Source organism: Perognathus longimembris, chromosome 7 (genome assembly GCF_023159225.1).
Source record: "Perognathus longimembris pacificus isolate PPM17 chromosome 7, ASM2315922v1, whole genome shotgun sequence".
Classification (NCBI taxonomy): domain Eukaryota; kingdom Metazoa; phylum Chordata; class Mammalia; order Rodentia; family Heteromyidae; genus Perognathus; species Perognathus longimembris.
Window position 1 is genome coordinate 35,034,029 of NC_063167.1, and position 13,355 is coordinate 35,047,383.

The 13,355-nt window shown below is 39.7% G+C and overlaps 1 protein-coding gene across 1 annotated transcript in view; it reads left to right on the forward strand.

Moving 5' to 3' along the window:
- Positions 1 to 13,355, forward strand: part of Zyg11b (zyg-11 family member B, cell cycle regulator) — a 48,498-nt gene that overhangs the window by 20,049 nt on the left and 15,094 nt on the right. Inside the window, exons 3-6 of the mRNA XM_048351328.1 lie at positions 323 to 1,077; positions 4,530 to 4,670; positions 9,137 to 9,313; positions 12,641 to 12,705. Of these exons, the coding sequence (XP_048207285.1) occupies positions 323 to 1,077; positions 4,530 to 4,670; positions 9,137 to 9,313; positions 12,641 to 12,705 (1,138 nt within the window). The remainder of the gene's footprint in view (positions 1 to 322; positions 1,078 to 4,529; positions 4,671 to 9,136; positions 9,314 to 12,640; positions 12,706 to 13,355) is intronic.

Genomic DNA, 13,355 nt, shown 5'->3' on the forward strand with positions numbered 1-13,355 from the left:
GTGGTAGTGATTGAACCCCAGAGCCCTGCACATGCTAAAACAAGTACTGTACTAGTGAGCCTTATCCAAGGCCCTCCAGCATTAGAATTTTTGTTGTTGTTACTAGTACTGGAGTTTGAACTGGAGGTCTTGTGATTTGGAAAGCCTTTCTGAGCTCCAGTTTACTCACTTGTAAATTTATTGAAAATACTATACTCATCTCACTGAATTGTGAGCATCAAATGAGTTAGCATTACACAGGAGGATTTTGGAAATGAAAAGTACGATAGACATGTTAGCTGTTGAACTTTCTTGAAGCTAATATGCTGCTTATTTTCCCCAGGTTTACTGAATGATGGTACTGTAGGTATTTTCAGGGGCAATCAGATGAGATTAAAGAGAGCTTGCATTCGCAAAGCGAAGATATCTGCTGTTGCTTTCCGGAAAGCCTTCTGCCACCACAAGTTAGTAGAACTTGATGCTACAGGTGTGAATGCTGATATTACTATCACAGACATTATCAGTGGTCTTGGCAGTAACAAGTGGATCCAGCAAAATCTCCAGTGCTTAGTGCTGAACTCACTAACTCTCTCCTTGGAAGATCCTTATGAACGGTGCTTCAGCCGACTTTCTGGTCTTCGAGCTCTAAGCATCACCAATGTTCTGTTTTACAATGAAGACTTGGCTGAAGTTGCTTCATTGCCAAGATTAGAGAGCTTGGATATTTCTAATACCTCCATCACAGACATCACTGCTCTGCTGGCCTGCAAAGACAGACTCAAGTCTCTAACCATGCACCACTTGAAATGTTTAAAAATGACAACTACCCAAATATTGGATGTTGTTCGGGAACTAAAACATCTGAATCATCTTGATATCTCAGATGATAAACAGTTTACCTCTGACATAGCTCTTCGCTTACTAGAACAAAAGGACATCCTACCCAATCTGGTCTCTCTAGACGTTTCTGGGAGAAAGCATGTGACAGATAAAGCTGTTGAAGCCTTTATACAACAACGGCCCAGCATGCAATTTGTAGGTTTGCTGGCTACTGATGCTGGTTACTCTGAATTCCTGACTGGTGCAGGACATTTGAAGGTCAGACCTTTAAAACTTATTTTCTTCAACTGAACAATGTCTTAGTTGCATAAGATTCTATTAGTAAAGATGAATGTTTAATATATGTAATGTGTTTTTGAAAACAGTGCTTTTATAGTGGAAAGGCTTGTATTAGGACCAGAGTCCTAATTAAAAATCTCAGTTTTCGGGGCTGGGGATATGGCCTAGTGGCAAGAGAGCTTGCCTTGTATACATGAGGCCCTGGGTTCGATTCCCCAGCACCACATATACAGAAAACGGCCAGAAGTGGCACTGTGGCTCAAGTGGCAGAGTGAGCGTTGAGCAAAAAGAAGCCAGGGACAGTGCTCAGGCCCTGAGTCCAAGCCCCAGGACCGGCCCAAAAAAAAAAAGTCTCAGTTTTCTTTTTTGGGGGGTGGGGGGGGGCAGTCCTGGGCCTTGGACTCAGGGCCTGAGCACTGTCCCTGGCTTCCTTTTGCTCAAGGCTAGCACTCTGCCACTTGAGCCACAGCGCCACTTCTGGCCGTTTTCTGTATATGTGGGTGCTGAGGAATTGAACCCAGGGCCTCATGTATACAAGGCAAGCACTCTTGCCACTAGGCCATATCCCAGCCCCCAAATCTCAGTTTTCTTTATGACCCAGAGCAACCTACAATGTCACTTTTTTGAGTTTTCATTTCAATATTTGTAATGTAGATATCATTTCAGAATTCTTTTGAAGATTACTACTTGGAATGTAAAGGGAAAGTCATATAGTTTGTCCTAGATAAGCAGTATGACTTGTTATAGTAATACTTATATATTTTGAACAATTTATATTTTTCATGTAGAGATATTTCAGTAGGGATATTCATTGTTAAATTGAATACCTAATTTGAGATCAAGTTCTCTGAGTTCTCTCATGGTAAATTTCTTTCTTTAAAAAAATTTTTTTTAAATCATTATAAAGGTGGCATACAAGGGATTATAATTACATCTGTCAGCAAAGAGTACATTTCTTTCTTTCTTTCTTTTTGTACTGGTCCTGGGTTTTGAACTCTGGGCCTGGGCACTGTCCCTGAACTCCTTTTGCTCAAGGCTAGCGCTCTACCACTTGATCCAGAGTGCTAGTTCTTGCCTTTTCTGTGATTAATTGGAGATAAAGAGTCTCATGGACTTTCTTGCCTGGGCTGGCTTCAAACCTTGATCCTCAGATCTTGCCCCCTGAGTAGCTAGGATTACAGGTGTGAGCCACTGTTGCCTGGTAAGAGTACATTTTTTGGACAATGTCAAAAATTTTCTTTTCTTTAAAGATTCTCATTAGCTAAGGGCCGATGGGCTCACACCTGTAATCCTGGCTACTCTGGGGGCTGCCGTCTAAAGATCATGGTTTGTAGCCATTCTCATTAGAAAAGTCCATGAGACTCATCTCAATTAACCTGCAAAAACCCAAAAGTGGAGTTACGGCTGAAGTGGTACAGTGCCAGCCTTGTGCTAGAAAGTTGAGAGACAGCACCCAGGTTCAAAGTTCAAGTTCCTGTATCGGCACATACAAAAAAGGCATTTTGTAAAGAAATTTCCATTATGTGCTGTAATTCATGTGGTATATGTCATTGCATACAACAACCAACCATGGTTCATTCATTCATTTCCTCAGAGCTGCATTTTCCAATATGATTATTATAAAACTTACTGAGTTTAAGCATTTGATTATCTAAAAAATATAAATTATCTTTAGTTGTACAAAAGGGCTTCAGTTCAACAAATCAGTTTGTAAGTACAGTGCATATCGATTAATGTCACCCTTTCTATCATTCTCCCCCATATTTCCCAACCTTACCCTGTTTGATTATTTTTATGTTAATGAGACTGAATCTTTCCTATAATGAGATTATATCTCTTTGAATAACATTTTTATATTTATTTTATCTTATTGTAAATAAATGCAGATTTAAAAGTACAAGTAACAGTTGCATAGCTCATGAGTGAAAATAAGGTGACCACCCCTGAGCCCATCACTCAGAGAAATTTGACGCTTTCTGAAAGGTCTTCTATGAGCCCTCCTCTGAACACAACTCCCTTTTTCTTCATAAACACAATCTTTGTCCTAACTTGGATAGTAACTGTGTCCTTGCATTTCTCTATAGTTTTATGACCCAACTAGTTGCCTGTGGGCACTCGGTTAATCTTTCTCATGTTAACATTTTGGTATCTTCTTTTTTTTTTTCTGGTCCTGCAGCTTGAACTTGGCCTGAGAGTTGTCCCTGACTTTTTTTGCTCCAGGCTAGTAGCTCTCTGCTACTTGAGTCACAGCTCTACCTTCTGGATAGCTAATTGGAGATAAGAGTCGCACAGGCTTTTTTGCCTGGTTGGCTTTGAACCTTGATCCTCAAATCTCAGGATTACAGGTATGAGCCACTGGCACCTGGCTCAGTATGTTTTTTGAGTGCCTTTTTTTTGGCCAGTCCTGGGGCTTGGACTCATGGCCTGAGCACTGTCCCTGGCTTCTTCTTGCTCAAGGCTAGCACTCTGCTACTTGAGCCACAGCGCCACTTCTGGCCATTTTCTGTATATGTGATGCTGGGGAATCGAACCCAGGGTTTCATGTATGTGAGGCAAGCACTCTTGCCACTAGGCCATATCCCCAGCCCCTAGTCATTTCTTTTGCACTAATTAATTTTATTACTTTAATAAATAACTATTTCCCATTAGCTAAAAGTTGGTTACTTAATAGTGTTGGAATCATAATGTAACATAAGTATATTAACTGGTATAAATGAAAAATTCCTAGATAGACATAAGTTTAAACAGAACTTCTTATAGAAGTTGATGAATCTGGGGAAATTAATGAATTTATTTGATGGATATTTATTGTTCGGAGCTAAGCATAATGCTAGCTGTTCAAGTGCAGTGGTGAATGGGTCAGTCTGGTGGTAGCAATATGGTTATAACTATAAAATCATGAGAAGTTTTGAGGGACTTGATTTATATTCATGTGTTAATGAAGACCTCTCAAAGATGTGTTTAACTTGAGTTAGGAAGGACTAGAAGTTAGGCAAAAAAGACAGAGGTTTCAGTTACAGCAATATGTAATGGCCTTTTTCAGAGAAAGAGGTTTGTTGAAAGCTTAGAAGAAGAAAAAAAGGCCAGTGTAGCTATAATATTGGGAGCTATGGTAGAGGTTTCATTTTATTTATCTCTTCCTTATGAGCCTAGTTATTCAGTAAGACCTTGTAATCAGTGTTAAGTATCTTGAGGTTTATTTTAGGTACTGAAAAGGTATTTTATCTATAGGATTGGGCTAGGTTCTGGTTCTGAGTCTAGCTAATAGACATCTCTTTGGGATGACTTCTGGGTGGGCTGAAAGTAGTTTTTCCCATTTACTTCAAGCCTTACATAACTATGCTGGGTAGCATCTTTATAACTGATGTTTAGCTAAAGAAAGTTAGAGTTGGTAATAATTCTGGGTAGTAATCTCTTGATTATCTTCAAAGGTGTCTGGCGAGGCCAATGAAACTCAGATTGCAGAAGCATTGAAGCGGTACAGTGAACGAGCCTTTTTTGTCCGAGAAGCTCTGTTTCACCTTTTTAGCCTGACACATGTAATGGAAAAAACAAAGCCAGAAATTTTGAAGGTAAAAAAAAAAAGAAACTGGTTATGAAAATTTTGAAATGCTCTTCCTAGTAGATGATGACTTTGAAGGAAATTTTATATTTTGTTTGCTTGTTTATCTATTTATCCTGCCTAATGCCTGTAGCTTGAATCAGGGCCTACTGCTCTAAGTCAGCTTTTTTTTTTTTGCCAGTCCTGGGCCTTGGACTCAGGGCCTGAGCACTGTCCCTGGCTTCTTTTGCTCAAGGCTAGCACTCTACCACTTGAGCCACAGCACCACTTCTGGCCTTTTCTACTTATGTGGTACTGAGGAATCGAGCCCAGAGCTTCATGCATGCTAGGCAAGCACTTTACCACTAAGCTACATTCCCAGCCATTCCAGTGCTTTACCATTTGAGCCATGCCTACCATCTAGCATTTTGCTGGTTAATTGGAGATGGAGTCTCTCAGACTTTCTACTTGGGCCTGCTTTAAATAGTAAACCTCTAGGCCTTAACCTCCTGAGTAGCTAGGATAACAGATGTGAGCCACAAGTGCTTGGCTTGATTTTTAATGGAATTGATGGTCTGCCATTTCAAGTATTAGCTATAAAAGAAGGTAATTGCATAGTATTACTAACGTTTTATAGTAGTCACAATAAACAATATAAATGCTTTCTAGTCCATATATAACCACCTAAAACCAGTGACTACCGGTATTTTATTTGTACCTGTAATAGAAAACAGAAGTATATGACTGGAATCAGGTTACTGTGTGGTCTATTAACTTTGTATTTCTTCGCACTTAAGAGTCTTTTTAGAAATGCAATATTAGGAGCCCAAAGACACTTCTTCTTCTTCTTCTTTTTATATCTATTTTTTATATTTATATTTTTTATATCTATATCTTTTATGTCTATTTTTTATTAATTTTATTAACAAGGTGATGTACAGAGGGGGTACAGTTACATAATAAGGTAGTGAGTACATTTCTTATCATATTTGTTACACCCTCCCTCATTTTTCTTTCCCTTCCCTAGTTCAGATAAGCATATATACCATATTTAACATACCAAAATCATATACAGTAACCACATGGGATATGCCACAGGAAATTCACCTAGTACGTAAAACCTAACAACAACAATAAAATCCTCCTGTTTCCATCTCTTGGAGTTCATTTTGCTTAGCTTCATCTTATATAGTCGTATGTACATAGCTGTTGAGCTCTTGTGAACCTCTGATAGGTCTATCCTAGACCTTTCTATGCTTATTCAGTAATTGTTTTGTTTTAGAGACATACTGTAAAGTTGCTGACCAAAACATGTGGAAATACCATTTGAAAAGAAATTTATTGTTTTACCGACATGATCTCTATTGTTCTCCCCCTCCCCTCCCCCCAACAACCACATACAGGGGAGACCATGTGCCTTTGTTCTCTGTGCTCTAGGCTTGCAAAGATACTTTTATTAACAATCCTCCTGTGCATCAGTATTTGATCCATGTTGTTTCCCAATTAAGGTGATTTAAACTAAAGAGCTTTTTTTTTTTTTTGGCAGTCAAGGGGCTTGAACTCTGGGCCTGGGTGCTGTCCCTGAGCTCTTCAACTCAAGGTTAGCACTCTACCACTTGAGCTATAGCACCACCTCTGGTTTTCTTATAGTTAATGGGAGATGAAAGTCTCATGGGCTTTCCTGCCCAGGCTAGCTTTGAACCATAATCCTTAGATCTCAGCCTCCTGAGTAGCTAGGATTACAGGCGTGAGCCACCAGCGCCCAACTAGGGCAATGTATAATAAAAAAATGTTCTTTCGACCACTAGAAATCTAAGTTTTGCCTATTTTCTTTTTTGCCAGTCCTGGGGCTTGGACCCAGGTCCTGAGCACTGTCTCTGGCTTCTTTTTGCTCAAGGCTAGCACTCTACCACTTGAGCCACAGCACCACTTCTGGCTTTTTCTGTTTATGTGGTGCTCAGGAATCAAACCCAGGGCTTCGTGCATGCTAGGCAAGCACTCTACCACTAAACCATGTTCCTAGTCCCATATTGCCTATTTTCAAAAGCATACTCAGGTAAAGTGTGGTGACACGTTTATGTAACCTAACCCTCAGGAAGCTGAGACGGGAGTATTATCAGTTCCAGGCCAGTGTGAGATACATAGTAAGACCCTGTCTAAAACTAAATAAATAAAAAGGTATCTGTGTGGCTACATGCACAGTTCAGTGCTTATCTAGCACATGTGAGCGATTTGATCCCTGGCATCCAGATAAACAAAAAAATGCATATTTGTGAACCCCACCTCAAGAAATTTCAATTTGATAGGTCTAAATTGGCCCAAGATCACTCTTATGCATACAATCTTGAAAAACAGTGAGTATATTATATTTGGCGTTTTAGAAATACATTTTATCTTCTATTTTACAGATTGTGAAACAGGGTCTGTGAGATGCAAGTTCAGTAAGTTAGTAAGAAATCACCCTTTAAATACCTTAAATTTTGAGAACAGCCTGCTTGGATAGGAGCTAGTTAACACTTCATTGCTTAGTATAGCATCACCCACACCTGTAATTTCCTCCATGAGTACCAGGGGATATTGACATTTACCATGTACTTTGTCTTTTATTTTGTGAATAAGATATCTTGCTGCAAAGGTAAACAAAACAACCAAAAAAAGTGGTAATTGAATAAAGAAATATTCTTTTCTTTTTGTTGTTTGGTAGCCCTGAAATACTACCGTGTGTTTGCTAGATAAATGCTCTACCAAGCCATGCCTTTATCTCTTTTTATTTTAGTTATTTTTCACATAGACTCTCATGTTTTTTGTGTGATCTGGCATCAGACTATGATATTCCTACCTTTACCAACCACATAACTAAGAGTACAGGTTTGAACTACCATGACTGGAGATCTTGCCATATTTTTTCTTTTCTTTTTTTGTTTTTTGTTGGTCATGGGGCTTGAACTCTGGGCCTGGGTGCTGTCCCTGAGCTCTTCAGCTCAAGGCTAGCACTCTACCACTTGAGCCACAGAGCCACTTCCAGTTTTCTGGTGGTTAATTTGAATGAAATAAGAGTCTCACAGACTTTCCTTCGCTGGGCTGGCTTTGAACCGTTATCTTCAGACCTTGACCTCCTGAGTAGCTAGGAGATGTCGTGAACTACCAGCACTTAGCTCACCATACTTTTTTCTTTGCCTGGTCTTGAACTATAATCCTGATCTCCACCTTTCAATGCTTTGTTGTTTAGAGATGGAGGAAATAAGCCAGGTGCCAGCAATTCACACCTATTGTCCTAGCTACTCAGAAGGCTGAGATCTGAGGATCACAGTGAAAAGCCAGCTTGGGCACACAACATCCAAGAAACTCTTACCTCTGGTTAACAAAAAAACTGCAAGTTGGAGGTGTGGCTCAAGTGGCAGAGTGCCAGCCTTGGGTGAAAAATCTAAGAGAGAGTACAAGCCCCAGTAACCCCCTCAAAAAAGATGGGGGAATAATATTTTTTGTATGCTAGTGATCCAATGTAGAATTTTAAAAATGATGTGGGACATATACAGAAAACGGCCAGAAGCGGCGCTGTGGCTCAAGTGGCAGAGTGCTAGCCTTGAGCCGGAAGAAGCCAGGGACAGTGCTCAGGCCCTGAGTCCAAGGCCCAGGACTGGCCAAAAAATAAAAAATTAAAAAAAAAAAATGATGTGGGAGTAAGAGGAGAGAGGAGCTGTAGTGATATCCTTGCATAGATAAGAAAGGAGTGATCTAGAGGGATCAACTTTAGAGAAAAGTCCAGAAAGATTTGTGATGACATGAAAGTCTGCATGTTGGTAAAGGGATATGTACAGTGGTCAGAATCTGAAGTTCTTTTCTGGTTGCCTCAGTGCTTAATGTAGTTGAAAGCTAGATCCTCAGCTGATAGAATTAAGGAGCAAGAACTCAAGGGCTTGGGGAGAAAGGAAAGATGAGAAATAGTTGTAGTCCAGGGGAAAGTAAATGGATTTTATTGCACTAGAACTTTAGCATTATTCTCAAGGGCAAGGTTGGAAACCAAGAGTAAAATTTACCTCTGGTTTATTCTATTCAAGCCAGTGAAATTTTGTTCAATGCTTTTTGTATAACAGGCATTGTATTGGGTTTGGGGAATACAAAGAGGATAGCCTGTGTCAAAAATATTCCTTATTTTATAGGAAACAACTAGATACTTGCACTGACCAGGGAGGTAGCAACTATTTGTGAATAACAACTAATGTCCTAGGCTTTTTGCACTTAAGGATGGAAAACATACTTGAGAGGACTTGAAAAATGTTGTAGAACAAAAAAATAACGTTGCTGAGTCTTTAACTACCATTTCCTCCATGAGGAACAGGAAAGTTTCTCTTTTTCCATTTTCCCCTACCTGAACCCTGTTATACTAAAATAAATCCTTGCTAAAACTTAAAAAAAAAAAAAAAGTTGCTCTGTGAAGGGGTGTGTGTGTGTGTGTGTGTGTGTGTGTTAAATTAAGAGTACTTTTTTTTCCCCTAGCTTGTGGTGACTGGGATGAGAAACCACCCTATGAATTTGCCAGTGCAGCTGGCTGCAAGTGCCTGTGTCTTTAACTTAACCAAACAGGATCTTGCTGCAGGAATGCCTGTCCGGCTCCTGGCTGATGTGACCCATTTGCTGCTCAAAGCCATGGAACATTTTCCCAATCACCAGCAGGTAAGTGCATGTGAATTCCCATTCAGATAGTCCTATGTTCTCCTTTTACCTCCTATCTCCATACAGTTCAGTATAGTCGACCAAGCCTGGGAGTTTAAGTGCTTTTGAAAGCTGCATAGTTATGAATTTGTGGTATGAGTAGAGTAAGACAACAGAGAAGTAGACAAACAAAGAAAGAATACTTTCCTGGGGATGTGGCTCAGTGGTAAGACCACTTTTCTAGCATGCTTGGAGATACTGGGTTTTATCCCTAGCACAGGACAAGAAAAAGTATGTGCCTTGCCTAAAAATATTAAAATCTATATATTATTGAATAATGCAAGCCATACAAAATTCTACTTCCCCCTCAAAGTTGAGATTGTGATACGTTGAACAAGTACGCGAGTAGGAATGTTCTGGACTAAGAGCAACCAAATGTTGGGATACAGAAGTCAATGTAGACAGTATGTTTCTATTTCCTTCTTTATTGTGTTTGAACTTAGGGCCTGGTGTTGAACTTAGGGCTCTGCAGGTGCTCTACCACTGTGTAGCCCTATGTTTTCAAGATTAGGAAGGCTTCCTCACAGATGTACTATTGTTTCTGAGCTAGGTTGTGAGGGAAATTTAGGAGTTTTCCAGGTAAAGTAGGAGGAAGAATGGACTTCTTACACAAAGTAATTGGAATAGCATAATTGCTCTTCTTATTTCCATAGATCCTGTACAAATTCTTGCTTATTTGCTGAGAAAAAAGAGGAAAAAGGTAACACGGGAGCCAGATACCTCCTAACCATTCTTCCATCAGACACTATTCAGAATTCAGGGGAGGGAAATGCAGAGTCTGCTCTGCTACCTGACCACCAATGGTTCATATGAAACTTCCAGACTTGTTCAGTGTCATACACTTGGGAGTTAATACTATTTTGTCTTTCTGTACCTCCTCATCCTCCTTTTTTTGTTTTGTGCCAGTCCTGGGGCTTGAACTCAGGGCCTGAGCACTGTCCCTGAGCTTCTTTTGCTCAAAGCTAGCACTCTACCACTTGAGCCACAGCACCACTTCTGGCCTTTTCTGTTTATGTGGTACTGAGGAATCATGCGTACAAGGCAAGCACTCTACCACTAAGCCACATTCCCAGCCCTCATTCCTTCTTTATATAATCTCCATACCTAGATGTGATGGTATAGGCTTATAATTTCAGCACTTGGCAAACTGAGGCAGGATGATCATGAGTTTGAGGCCATCTTGGCTACATAGTAAGTGACAGGCCAGCTTGGGCTACCTCAAGAGGCTGTATCTCAAAAAATGAAAACAAGTCAGAGCAAGTATGAGTCTTTATTTAGTGGCCAAAATGTAGGCCACTTCCTACATATACTATAAATGCTATAATAGAATCAGACTTTGTTTTTCTCCAATCCTGGGGCTTGAACTCAGGGGCTACGTGTTGTGTCATAGCCTTTTCACTCAAAACTGGTCTCAGCCACTTGAGTCATACCTCCACTTCTGGCCTTTTGGTGCTTAGTTGAAGAACCTCATGGACTTTTCTGCCCAGACTGGCCTTGAAGTTTGATCCTCAGATCTCTGCCTCCTGAGTAGCAAAAATTACAGGCATGAGCTACAGGTACCTGGCTTGAGTCAGACTATCTTAAAAGCAAGTTGGCTTTAATTCCTTGATGCTGTGTCACCAGGAAAAGCCTTCATCCATTGTTATTTCTATGGTTATCTATCTATCTATATAATATGTATTATATATTATATACATGTATGTGCCTATGTATTCATGGTGCTAAATTGGCTTATTGGTGAGTGTTCATGGAACTAAAACCATTAAATTAGCCCAATTGTTTTCCAGTTCACATGATTTTGGTTAATTTAAATTTGTTGCTAAAATGAATTTTTTTTTTTTTTTTTTTTTTTTTTTTTTTTTTTTTGCCAGTCCTGGGCCTTGGACTCAGGGACTGAGCACTGTCCCTGGCTTCTTCCCGCTCAAGGCTAGCACTCTGCCGCTTGAGCCACAGCGCCGCTTCTGGCCGTTTTCTGTATATGTGGTGCTGGGGAATCGAACCTAGGGCTTCGTGTATCCGAGGCAGGCACTCTTGCCACTAGGCTATATCCCCAGCCCGAATTTTTTGTTTTTGTTTTTGTTTTTGTTTTTGATGCCAGACCTGGGGCTTGAACTCTCAGGGTGTAGGCGCTGTTTCTGAGCTTTTTTTATTTTTCCTCTCAAGGCTAGCACTCTATACTTGAGCCACAGCTGTACTCTAGCTTTTTGGTGACTTATTGGAGATAAGAATCTCACAGACTTACTACTCAGGCTGGCTTCAAACCATGATCCTCAGATCTCAGCCTCCTGAGGAGCTAGGATTGCAGCACCTGGCACCAAAATGTTTGAAGTTTTTAACTTGTGCTTTTAGCTTAAGTTATCCATTCAGAATTTTATTTCTTTGATATTTAAGATTTTAAGATACATTTTCAATGATACCTACATTTCAAGTACAGCAACTTTTTGGATTTTTTCTTGGCAAATAATTTAAAGTACTGTCTGTGCTTTGCTAACATCTTAGTTCTATTGAGTAATTCAGATCTTAAAAATAAATTAGATAAATATAAAGGGACAGGTGCTTACAATATGCAGGATACCGAAACACTGGTAAGTTTATTTAAAAGTATTTCTAGGTTCGAAATTTAATGTACTGAAGTTAAACCAAAATCTTAAATATACATGTTAAAGCAACAAGGTTTTCTTAAAATATTGACATACTCTTATGAACATTTTTTTTTTTTTTTTTTTTTTTTGGCCAGTCCTAGGCCGTGAACTCAGGGCCTGAGCACTGTCCCTGGCTTCTTTTTTGCTCAAGGCTAGCACTCTGCCACTTGAGCCACAGCGCCACTTCTGGCCATTTACTCTTATGAACATTTACAAAGAAATGGTAATAAAAAATAATAATTTTGTGTTTTATCAAGGCAAAACCCAGAAATGTTATTTCATTAGTCCTCCCTTTTTATAGAGACAGCTTTAACTAGAAGATTAGAATTGAATTGGGTGCTGGTGGCTCACACCTATAATCCTAGCTACTCAGGAGACTGAGATTTGAGGATATTGGGTCAAAGTCAGCCCAGGCAGGGCAGTCTAAGACACTATTAGCTCCAATTAATCACCAAAAAGCTGCAGATATACCTGTGGTTCAAGTGGCAGGGTTCAAGCGGCCTTGAGTAGAAAGGGCTAAAGGACAATACCAAGGCTCTTGAGTTCAAGCCCCATTGCCATCATTCAAAAAATAAAGATTACAATGGTATTTTACTCAGAATTTTTTGTTCCTTTGTTTTTGTTTTTGTTTGTCTGTTTGTTTTAGTTACAGAAGAATTGCCTCCTTTCACTTTGCAGTGATCGGATCCTTCAAGATGTTCCATTTAATAGGTAAGTGATAAACCTGAATTTAAATTTTAAAGTCTTAGAAATCTATTTTTTGAGGGCTGGGAATGTGACTTAGTGGTAGAGTACTTGCCTAGCATGCATGAAGCCCTGAGTTTGATTCCTCAGTACCACATAAACATAAAAAGCCAGAAGTGGCGCTGTGGCTCAAGTGGTAGAAGCTCAGGGACAGTGCTAAGGCTGTTAAGTTCAGCCCTAGGACTGGCAAAAAAAAAAAAAAAAAAAAAAAAAAAAAATCTATTTTGATTATTTCTTACCAGTGAGGATATATATCCTTGGTGTGAGATTGAGTGGATGGAATTATGGGTTGCTTAAAAAAATCTTCCCCAAATTTAGCGTTTTGACCTTCATAATAGCAAATTGGTTCATAGCCCTTTGCTGAAGAATTTATATGGCAGCTGGGCAGCTCATTCTGATAATACTAGCTATTCAGGAGGCTGAGATCTGAGGATCTCAGTTGGAAGCCATTTCAGGAAGAAAAGTCTTGTATTGGGTGCTTTGCATAAGGACCCCTTTTCTCAAAGATCTCGTGGGCCAGTGGGAGATTTAGGAGGAGAGCCTTCAGATAATCACTGATCTCTGACAGTACTTCATATTAAAAGCAGAGAGCTAAGAGGGCAACAATAAACTTGACA